The 12,041-nt window shown below is 37.7% G+C and overlaps 1 protein-coding gene across 4 annotated transcripts in view; it reads right to left on the bottom strand.

Annotated features, from left to right (window-relative positions):
• Window positions 1-7,026: 7,026 nt before the first annotated feature.
• Window positions 7,027-12,041, bottom strand: part of LOC107732005 (gastrula zinc finger protein XlCGF8.2DB-like) — a 21,626-nt gene continuing 16,611 nt past the window's right edge. For 2 of the 4 annotated variants that reach the window (XM_016543230.1, XM_016543229.1), the window contains exons 2-3: window positions 10,649-10,784; window positions 7,027-8,127 (exon numbers count right to left, since the gene is read on the bottom strand). In XM_016543230.1, the coding sequence (XP_016398716.1) occupies window positions 7,259-8,127; window positions 10,649-10,733 (954 nt within the window). In that variant the 5' untranslated portion in view covers window positions 10,734-10,784 and the 3' untranslated portion in view covers window positions 7,027-7,258. The remainder of the gene's footprint in view (window positions 8,128-10,648; window positions 10,785-12,041) is intronic. The other 2 variants (XM_016543228.1, XM_016543226.1) reach the window with 1 other exon arrangement.

The following is a 12,041-nucleotide window of genomic DNA, read 5'->3' as shown; positions in this document are numbered from 1 at the left end:
TGGATGATCTTTGAATAATATCTTCACATGCAAAATATTTAAAGTGTACCTTAAGTACATTTGCAATAGTTCCACTTTAGCACAATCAAATATACTTTCTACTATCTTTAGTTAGACCTCAGCACTACTTAAATGCATTAAGTACAAAATTAGTTGTTCCAATTTAAGTATACCAAAAGTACAATTACAGGGTATTTCTGTTAAGTACATAAAAATGTAAATGTATTTGTAATATACTAACATTTATTTTAAATACATTTATTTCCTGTTAAGTATATATATTTTTCACTAGGTTAAGAATTAAATAAAAGCTTGTCACTTTTACTTTTTACTAGGGGTGACCCCGAATAGTCGACGATTCGATGCTTCGATAGGAGGAGCCTGATTCGACTCCCAATCTCACAGTCGAATATTCGCGGGGTGTTATGATCACGCCATTTTTGCTATATGGGGGGGTGCTCAAATGTCTGATTTCACATAGAACTACCGGTTTTCTCCCAATAAGTTAATATACAGCCTATTAAAATAATGCTGTAAATAAGAATCTGAAAAGAAAGAAGCTTTAATTAAATAGCTATTTTAGCGTGCATGAATAAATCCAACCACCCCTATAGATTTAAGTTTCACTTTCAATGATCCGTGACCGACAGGAGCAACTTGGCGGCAGGGATTTAAAACTTTAACAAGACTCAAACTGACACAGGCAAAGTGAAAGACTGGATTTTTTCGATCAGGTAGGGTACAAGTGATTTCAAAACATTTCAGCCGGTTTATATATATCGTATATATATTATTTATCTCGTATAAGATGCATTTGGTTGAGTTGCGCTGCAGTAAAGCGCTTCATTGTAGTACTACGTTGATTATCTCTTTAGCGCGCAGCGCGAGCAGGACAAACAACAATGCATTATATTAATGACTGTGACTGGGACTGTCATATACATAACATTATAATGAGAAAACCATTATAATAAAACGCTGTGAATTTTTAGAGTTTAGTTGCTGTGTTTCTGCACGTTGTTGCATGAAGAACGCATCCACAAAAGGAGTTCATTCAGAGCCACGCAGACACGTTCATGTGCATTCGGGGCATTTTGTGCAGATAGCCTATAAGTCGTAATATTAACGTTATGTTGTATAAATAACGAAGCGTTTTCTATATGAGATAAATGATGAGTTAAATCCAATGATTAAAAACCTGCTGCTTCACTCTACTGGTCATCTTCAGCGCGCGCAGCTCGAAACAGAAATGCAGAACATTAATAACTACTGTCATATACATAACTTTATAATGAGAGCTGTTGTGAATTCTTAGGGTTTCACTGACGTTTAATGTTAACTATCTTTTAATAAAAACATAAAACGTTATTTTTGTATCTGCGAGGCGTCCATTACACATTTTCCCTGTGTGTTAACGTCCGTATTAATGAATGTCGAATGTCTGACTTGACTCTTGTTAATGTATTTTTCCCCGCCCCCAAAACATATGATTCGACTATCAGTCGACTATCAGCAAGATTCCACAATTCTGATTCGACTATGAAAATCCTTAGTCGGGGACACCCCTACTTTTTACTAACACTTTGCAATAAAGTCTCATTTGTTCACATTCATGCATTAGCTGGTGTGGTCTAACAATGAAAAATATATTTGAGCTACATTTATTAACCTTTGTTAGTGTTTATTCATGTTAATTCACAGTGCACTAGATAATGCTGGCACAATTTTTAATTTGAATATGTATTAGTAAATGTTGAAATGATCATTAAGATTTATAAATGTTGTGGAAGTACTGATCAATGTTCAGAGCGCATTTAACAGCCACAAAACTTTGATCAAATTGGAGAAAAATTTTAAAATGTCCATATTTTTAGAAGCAGTCATTAAAGAGACAAATGTTTCTCACCTGTCTGACCAACATCCTGCAAACATTCACTGAATATCACAGGAGCCGCAATCACAGGAGCCACAATCACAGGAGCCGCAATCACAGGGGCCACAATCACAGGAGCCACAATTTGTTCACATTCATGCATTAGCTGGTGTGGTCTAACAATGAAAAATATATTTGAGCTACATTTATTAACCTTTGTTAGTGTTTATTCATGTTAATTCACAGTGCACTAGATAATGCTGGCACAATTTTTAATTTGAATATGTATTAGTAAATGTTGAAATGATCATTAAGATTTATAAATGTTGTGGAAGTACTGATCAATGTTCAGAGCGCATTTAACAGCCACAAAACTTTGATCAAATTGGAGAAAAATTTTAAAATGTCCATATTTTTAGAAGCAGTCATTAAAGAGACAAATGTTTCTCACCTGTCTGACCAACATCCTGCAAACATTCACTGAATATCACAGGAGCCGCAATCACAGGAGCCACAATCACAGGAGCCGCAATCACAGGGGCCACAATCACAGGGGTTGCAATCACAGGGGTCGCAATCACCGGCATCACCATCACCAGAGCCACCATCACAAGGGACACAGTCACAGGGGACGAAATAACAGTAGCCGCAATCACAGGAGCCGCACTATTTTGAAGGCCCTTCCGACGTCTTCTCCTCAGTCCTCTGCTTAGGTTTAGGACTTCGGGTTACTGTATGACAATGGCATTGGCATTTGTTATTGCAATTCTTTTCGCAGTTTTTACATCCTTCTTTGCTCTTCTCACAATCCATGGCTTGTCTAGGAGTTTGAAGTGATCCGTTTGAACAGGTGAGCTGATTTGGTAAAATCCTTCAATCTTACAGCAGATCTTGTATCCTGTGTGAATCAGGATGTGGTTTGCGTGCAAGGTCTCTCAGGACTGCACTGAGCATGTGCAGAAAGAAGGCGTGTCTCATACACAAATGTGGTCATAAAAACAAGTCACAGTGTTCCTTTTCCTTGCAGGATTAATATTTTATTCTTTAGAAGCTTAACAAATATGCTTTTGAGGACGAGTTGCACCAGCTCCAAGCCTGGTGGAAGTTATTGTGTTGAAACGATGTATGCAGATTGAGGAAACAAGAACTAGGCAGCTGGTTTTAAATATTACATTTAACCCTTGTAACTTGAGCAACAAGCTGAGCTAATCAAACGTTCAAGTTTCACTCTTGCTAAATAACAGAAGAGGCAAAAGAAATTGCAGTTGAAATTGGACAGCTCCCACCGCGGAGGACAGAGATGAAGCTGCTCATGTGCCAAATAAGTGCTTTGACTCTTAGAAATGTATATTAGATCAACCATATAACGAATAAATGGCACATACAGTAGATTATGTCATCTAAACATAACAGTGATATATGTGAGGAATCTAGTATGTAAATATACACACTTAACACAGCACTTGGACACACTCTGAGCAGTTAAACATATATAAACATAGTAGAGAACAATGGATGAATAGACTGCTACTTACTTTATAGGCACGCACACACCGTTAGCAAACACCGCTATACAGCTTTCATCTCTGACCTGCGGAGCGCTGATTGGCTCGCTGGATAGATACAGCGTGGGAGTCGACTTTGATGTATTGCAAAGGAAACTAAGATGCATGAATACAACCCCAATAGTGTTTTGTTTTTTTACAGAAAGTTCTGAGGGACAATAGTGCAACAGTCCAAAACCTGAGACACCTAAAGTCGAAAACAAACAGTAGAACTGCAAGACAGAATGGCAATAGCATGTAAAGTCTGGAGCCAGTCTAAATGAAATAACCCAATATGATTGAAGCTTGTACAGAAAGGTTTGAGTGCACAATCACAGATGAATCATCCGGTGGTATAATTTTCCATATTAACTTTTCTTAGGATTTCATGGATATAGGGATCATAACTGATGTGCTGCAACTCTTGGGCAGCATTCATTTTCTTTTTGATTTCAACATGGCCAAGGTCTATGCGTTAACCCTTTCAGTGCCACAGGATTGGAAACAACAGCAACGAAAGCACAAAGAATGGAGTCGAGTAGGCTAATGTTTATCACATTATATTATCACAATATATTCCAAAGAAACAATCTCTCTCTCTCATACACACACACACACACACACACACCCATGACATCTTTTCCTGTAATGTGGGCTTTTCCTTCAGAGCTGTTTACTTTCGGTTTCACTTGAGCAGAAAAAACAACAGAAGTAACCGCTCACGTGTGACTCGCTCTGTGAAGGACCATCAATTTAGCGCTAGGCGTCATTCACACAGAATGCGCTTATGTGTTGACAAAGATGCGACGCAGGCGGTGGAATAGGTAAAACATGCAAGAAGATGGGAGTGAACTTCTTTTAACTTGAGCGCAGTGTTTTTAGAATGGCGTTTCATGCAAGAGACGCGAGCGCAACAGTGAAAGTGAAAAATTCCTGGTACTTAGCGCGTTTCCTTTCATTTGCTTCCTCAATACGCTCTTCCCAGGGAACCGTAAGTTCCAGCATGATTAGCTGTTTTGAAACCTCGGAGGTAACTATCATGTCTGGGCGGAGACTTGTTGTTACAATGTGCTGAGGGAACCTCAGCTGTTTTCCCAGGTCGACCTGCAGCTGCCAATCTGAGGCTTTATGGAGGAGGCCTGTTGTTAATTGTGGGCACACCCGATGTTTCTCTCCAGCTTTAATAAAGTGGACTGCCTTCTTTGGAGCATGATGGTACTTGCTGGTGCTGATGGCTGAGGCTAAGCTCTCAGCAATTGCCTTAAGCACCTGGTCATGGCGCCACCGATAGCGCCCATCAGCCAGAGCCTTTGGGCAACTGCTGAGGATCTTTCAAATTCTAATATATAAACTAATAAAACAAATGATACAAATAAAGTGCAGCACATGCAAAGAATGCAATGACTGTGGCAACTTTAACATTTGAAAGGATACTATGGCAAAGTTATCGCTTTCCTTATTCAAACTGATTTTTTTTTCACGAGTATATGATTGACCTGAAGAATGAAAGCTATATCATACACTTGGAAAATTATGAGCTATATCACCGCTTATTAACACTAGGGGTGTGACAATAAACTTAGCTCACGAGATAAGACAAAATGCATATACTGTACTTGGTTCACTAGAACGAGACAAATGTTTTAATACTTGAAGAAATATTTGAATGACAAAATATTTGTCTTTTAATTACAAAAAGTAGAACAATGCAGTTATATTTTGAACTGTTTTAACAAATCTAGGGCTTAACTAACAATTATTTTGCTAATCAAGTAATCTACTGATTATTATGACAAGTATGTTTTAGTAATACAAACTGAACTAAGTGGAAAAACAGGCTTTAATGTGACTATATTTATATATAAACTAACGATGAGGCAACTATACAAGAAACATCTCATGAATGCACTGGGACGCATCCAGTAGCTTTCTTGTACTGTTTCTTGAGGGTGCGAAGCTCCTGACGCAGATGATGTATCTTTGTAGCCCTACGGTTCATGGTGTAAAAGGTAGACTTGGTTTTTCCTTTCTCTACCCGGCCGAATCTTTCCAAGGCATAGCTGAAGATGATGGTAGTCATCGTTTGGAGTCGACTGTCAGCATCTCCTTTGGCTGTGGCTTGGATGATGTTGGACACATCCTTATCAAACTGCAGCCACTCACTCCGTTTGCTGGCTGGGGGCCATTTAATCCGCTGCTGAACTACTCTGCTGGGATTTGGAGGCTCTGGTGCGTGGAGGGACTGGGCTCTGGGGGTTGCCTCCTGGCCGGGCTCCTCCTGCATCTCACCAGGTTCAAGACCTGTGCGTTGCACCTCACTCTCCCGCTCCAAACATTTAATTCTAGCCTGATGGATTTTTAGGCTCCGATGATTCTTGCACAGCTTTCCGCAAATGCATGTCACATTCATCGTCTGTCCATTTGCATGGGTTGTTAATAATAAGAGCCAATAATAATTGGCTCAAATAAAATATCAAAACCAAGTAAATGGTTTTATTGAACAACACTGTTAAATACATAATGTAATATGCCTATATTATAACAAATACCTGCAAGAGCGCCAACGGCCTGGTGATGTTCCATGTGATTCAACAACGTTTAAATCCATTTAATTGCCATATTTGGCCATATGCAAAGCCAGAAACTTTTATTTTGAAATCACGATCTTCAATAAATCGCATATTTAGAAATATGTTGATGTATTCTGTGTTGGCATAGGCTTATAAATGACGTTTACAAATTAAGTGAGATAACGCACAGTTTTCCCAGATGAACGTTAAGCAACCCAAACTCACCGCATATGCAGAGGAAGAGTTTAGCCCCTTTCACACATACAGTCTTCACTGGTAAATTGCCGTTAAGAGATCATGTGTGAACAGGACCTTTTCAAAACTACAGGTAAATTTGTTCTGCCGATCATATCGTTCTTATGGAGATGACCTGATTACTCTGAGCTGTTTACAAAGCTCCGTTAATTATATAGAAAATAGCTTTTCTATATAAATATGGCTCTAGATGGAAATTAGATGGACCATTGCGCCTTGCAGCTTTTTCAGAATGTGTCGCGCTCTGTAGTTGGATACTATTATGCGTGTCTCATGTTTATAGGACCAAAAATGTCTGATTGGCTAGTAATGTTAGTTTGGTTGAGATCCGGCACGGTGCCGGAGAACTTTAAGCCTGGCATCCAAAATAAAAGATTTGTTTACATGATATATGGGTGTGCACTGTGTATATTTATTATGTATATATAAATACACACACATACGGTTTCAATATTTCGAAACTATTTACATGTATATATTTATATAATTTATATTATAAATAAATATTTAAAATATAAACAACATTTTTCTTAAATATATACATGCATGTGTGTGCACAGTACACACATATATCATGTAAACAAAAACTTATTTTGGATGCGATTAATCGCGATTAAACGTTTGACAGCACTACTTTAAATAAAATGTTACGGTTAAGCAATTGATTTGTAGTTATTTTTAACAACTACGTTTTTTGTTAAAAACTAACCAAAATTTAAAATAATTTGTTTATATTTTGTGCACAGAAGAGACTTGGTGTTATTTCCAAACAAAAGAAGAAAGAAAGAAAAAAAATCGGCATCACTAGTATTTTCTGGTCCCCTTTAAATTGCAGAGCCATTTAAAACTCTTTTCACACACATAACAAGAATAGGGTCTCACGTCTGCATGATTTTCAGGTGTATCTGTATGATGATAAATTTTATTTCACAAGAAATTTGCCATTCTCCAGACTGAATGCGCAGGTTATTTTTGAAATTGCTCTACTTTGTAAACCTCTGGCCACTGACGAAACACTAGACTTCCTTTCCAGAGTGAGTTAGCAGATGACGTTTCAGATGTCTCTGATATGAGAAACTCTCGTCACACTCGAGACACGTGTAAGGCCTCTCTCCTGTGTGAACTCTAATGTGAGTCTGAAAGTTTCCGATAAATCTGAAGCTCTTTCCACACTGAGGGCAGGTGAAAGGCTTCTCTCCGGTGTGAATTCTCATGTGAACAACAAGGTTTGCATTGTTTGAGCTAGTCTTTCCACATTGAAGGCACATGTATGGTTTCTCTCCAGTGTGAGTTATCACATGATTCTTAAGGTTTTTGCTGTCTGAGAAACTCATTTCACACTGATGACACATAAAACTGTTCTCTCTTAAGTGAACCTTCATGTGCCTTTTAAGGGTTACCTTATATCGGAAGCTCCTTCCACACTGATCACATGTAAATGGCGTCTCACCAGTGTGACTGTTTATATGATCCTTAAGGTTTAGTTTTGTTGTAAAGCTCTTTCCACACAGTTTGCAAGTGTAAGGCTTCTCTCCAGTGTGAACTCTCATGTGCCTGTTAAAGTTTCCTTGCTGGGTGAAACAGTTTCCACACTGAGGGCACGTGTAAGGCTTTTCTCTAGTATGAATGCTCATGTGACCTTTAAGGGTTCCTTTTTTATTGAAACACCTTCCACACTGCTGGCAGGCGTAAGGCTTCTCTCCAGTGTGAATGTCCATGTGGCGTTTCAGGTTTCTTTTTGTAGAGAAACACTTTTCACACTGTTGGCAGGTGAAATTACTTTTTTGTGAGGAAGTCTTTTCAGATATTTCTTCAGTTACGATATCAGTTACTTTTTCTTTAATTTCATCTAGTACTTCACTCTCCTCTTTCAGCGGCATCAGATCTAAGGTGAAAAGAGACAAATACAAGTTAACTCCAGTTTAATGGGCACAAAGCAACAGACAACAAAATGTTTAGACATATAAAACATAAAAAAAAAATAAAAAACTCCAGAGGGCGTGACAGATTGCACACAATATCATATATTATTACAATAAAGTTCTGTAATATACGTTAGGGATGTAACGATTAACCGCGAGCCCGTTGAAAATCGATTCAAATATGTCACGCTAAACAAATCGCGATTCATTTAGGGGTAGGAGTTTATATGAATGTTTCCGTTTCATGCAGATATTTTTTAATGTATATTTTCACAAAACTGAAGTCAGACCATTCTGTTTTTCTGAAATCATGCGTTTTAAACCATATGAGTTTAAACTTCTGATATACGGTTTTCTGAGTGCACACATCCGAAGCACACGCACAGAAAGCGGCTGTCACAGCATGTGAGTACTAAACTAAGTTCTCTTTCACACACAAGTTTACGTTAAAAACACACGTGTCACGTCACTAGGGGAGTGAAATCAGACGCGCTCGTTTTCTCAGACGCTTGCAGAAAAAACTTCCCAAAACAAAGTTACTGGGTTAATCTTTTTCACGTTTCCTTGGTTGATAGATGCACCGGGGACCTGATTATAGCACTTACAACCTGGAAACATCAGATTTTCATGATATGTCACCTTTAAGTAGTAATGTAGTAAAACGCAGATATTAAAAGGCAAAATTCAGTAAACTCCTTATTGATGATGTATATTTTGTACAGGCAAGCAGATGAAGCCCGAATATAAACGCAACGTGCAAAGTTTCACGTCAAGTGGTATCCCATAGAAAATTATTATAAGGAAAACACTGAACCATTAAGCGGATAGCGTTCATATTCCGGCCTCATCTGCTTGCTTATGTACACTACACATCATTAATATAGAGATTACTGAATTTGATATTTTAATATTACTGTTTTAAATATATTAAGGCACTTTAAGTGTTTTTACAACGTTTTGTCGCACTGTTTAATGATTGAAATATTGCCGCGGGTGCTTAATATGGATTGCAAATGGCCAAAACTAGCATTTTGTTCACATACCATTGTTTTATTCTTTTGAGAGGTGATCTAAATGTTTGCGGCTGTGAAAACAGATGGAAAATTGACAGGCTTGTGCTGCAGTTCTATGAATGTTTTGCCCAGATCTTCTAGCCGGTCACGTGACTGAAAGCTATGAATAGTATAATAAATATAATAACCATATTAGAATAATATATAAGGTAATATATTATTCTAATACGGTTATTATTTATATTATTGGCATATATAATAGTTATCTGTATAAATTAGAAAACACTATTATAACAAGGTAAATTAGAAAACACTATTATAACAAGGTAATGTTTAATTTATTATATTATATTTATTACATTTTATATGATCATCTCACACATCATAGATCAGCATTTTCTAAAACGTATTTCGTATAACATCCGTTTCCATAGCGACTCGTCAATTCATCGCTCTGTTGAGAATGTCTTGAGTCTTAACCAGGAACATACTCTGGGTTGAATGAACTTACTTCCGGAAGCGTTTTTGGAACCAGCATACCTCGAATAAGCAAGGTTTGGGTTAATCAACCGAGAGTTCAGGGTTTAGTAGATAGTAAGTTAACCTTGCTTTCTGGAATACACCCCTGGTTGTTGTGCTAAGAGCAATTACTTCTTTGATAATAACATTTCCATCATTTATAGAACAGCCTTCTTTCACATTAGAAATGTTGTCAACAAATAAGCTCTAGATTATTTAAAATGTAATGGCTAGAGCACCTACTAGACACTTCACCAGCACAACTTTCAATCAAGTTTTTGATCATATGGACTTGTGTACATCATTGCTCATGTTGAGCAAATACCTGCTACTAGTGATGTGATATTTGGCACCAAGGCTTCAAAGCTTGTATCCAAAAAAAGTAACATCTCACAGTTCAGTTCTCCGTTTCACAGCGTCACTGTCCAATTCTGCAAAGAAACTGTATTTATGTCACTTCAGTCAAATTTTAAGCCCCATCTTTGCACAGAAAATGTGCTAAAAGTTATATCTCTCATCTAGTGATGTTACATCTTTTGGCAACATGCAACACAATATTATCTTGGATAATAGCTTAAAAAATATGCTGGCATTTGTGGACAAGCATTAGTATGGGTTAAGTCCTATCTAGCCGACCGCATTATGACAATGGTATTGGAGGGCTGAGTGAATTAATTGAGACTTTTTGTTTTGTTTGGGCCACTAATGTGTTATTATTTTTCCTAAATTAATGTGTGATGTCACAATAACAAATGCTTAACCTGGCAGTAGGATCCTCTCAGCTGCACTCGGAGGCAGCATTAGTGGTGGCCACCCGCTCCATGTCAAATAAAACCACTTTTTAATTAAAAAACACCCATAGGATAATTTTCAATAATCATTCATTTCTGTAGAATGAAACATTTTAATAAGGATCAAATGAGTGCGTTCAGCTTTGAGAATAAAAACCAACCTGTTTGTTCCTCGGTATCTTCTTGTTTCACACGGATCGCATCTTCAATCTTAATGTCTTCACTCTCCTCTTTAATAGACGCCATCTTTACGTCACATGGATCTCAGTAGCTTTACTTTCTGTGTGTTTGGACACTCTGTCACGATTAAGATGACAATAATTAACAGACATAAAACATAAACCCAAACTAAAGCCTCGTTCAGACTGTCAGCCCAAATCCGGTTTTGGTGCAAATCCTACGGAATCCTTTGGTTTGGAATCCTATTCGAATTGCATTCCTGGAAATCCGTTTCAGTCTGACCTAGCTTTTTCACGTTCTCACGCCTCGTAAAACGTAAGACGCTTTTGTAGAAAACATGATAAACGTCTTGCAAAAACAAGCTTGTGCTGTTGCGAACTGCAAGTCAAGCGGAAAAGACAAATAATCACGACGGCAACATGTTGTCATGTCGTAAGACAACATCAGGGGGCTGTTTCACAAAAGACGCTAAGCAAAGCGGGGATTAAAGTACAAAACCTGACTTGAAATAACCTAACAAATCAATCGGGACTAAAGCGGTTTCATAAACGACAATTTAAGTTCACGCAATCTCACTTAATTCGATCCAGGTTCAATGAGTCAACATAATTTGATGTGCACGCTTATTCTTAAGCAGTCCTTAATGTCGATCATGGATCAAACGGATCCAGCATGGCAAACAGCAGCTATATTTGTGCTGTTTAACGCATTTGAGACGTTGTGTTGTCCTCAGTGTATAACGGACACGTCACAGGTATGCAATAGAATAATAGCGCAATAATTCTGAATAAAATATGCATTCTGCTCAAATATTTTATGTTGGACATTAAATGGGCCTTTTGTAGAATTTTAATTCTACATAAGTGTATTTTTATGATAGCAGTAACTGTAAATCAAATGTAAGCTGACTTATACAGCCCTAATTACTAGCTCAGATGAGTTCAAATCTTTTCTTATCAGTTAAAATGTAGTCTGTTTTCTGTTATTTATGATTTAAATTTTTAGTGTTTTTAATGCTTTAAAGAGCAATTTTAAATTGTAATATTTTAATGTTCTACTATAACCATAAAAGGTACTGTCATAAAACCTGAGAGAAAGGCTGCATGGCTAGAAACTGCTTTATTCCACACCGCTCTGTCCCTTCTCTGAGAAACGGACTGATCTTTTCCTGTTTTTATGAAGCCCCGCCCTCAGAAATAGGCGATGGGCTCTGATTGGTTAGCTAGCCCAGTGTGTTGTGATTGGCTAAACCGCCTCTAGTGCGCTTCTTAACGTCCCGCCCCTCACCTCAGCGGCATGTACTCAGGTTGTATTGTAAACATAGACTGTATAAAAACATGGACGTAGTGTCCGTGACGTAACCCGTAGACTTCC

Source organism: Sinocyclocheilus rhinocerous, unplaced genomic scaffold (genome assembly GCF_001515625.1).
Source record: "Sinocyclocheilus rhinocerous isolate Xijiao unplaced genomic scaffold, SAMN03320098_v1.1 scaffold489, whole genome shotgun sequence".
Taxonomy (NCBI): domain Eukaryota; kingdom Metazoa; phylum Chordata; class Actinopteri; order Cypriniformes; family Cyprinidae; genus Sinocyclocheilus; species Sinocyclocheilus rhinocerous.
This window is presented reverse-complemented; position numbering and strand designations above follow the sequence as displayed.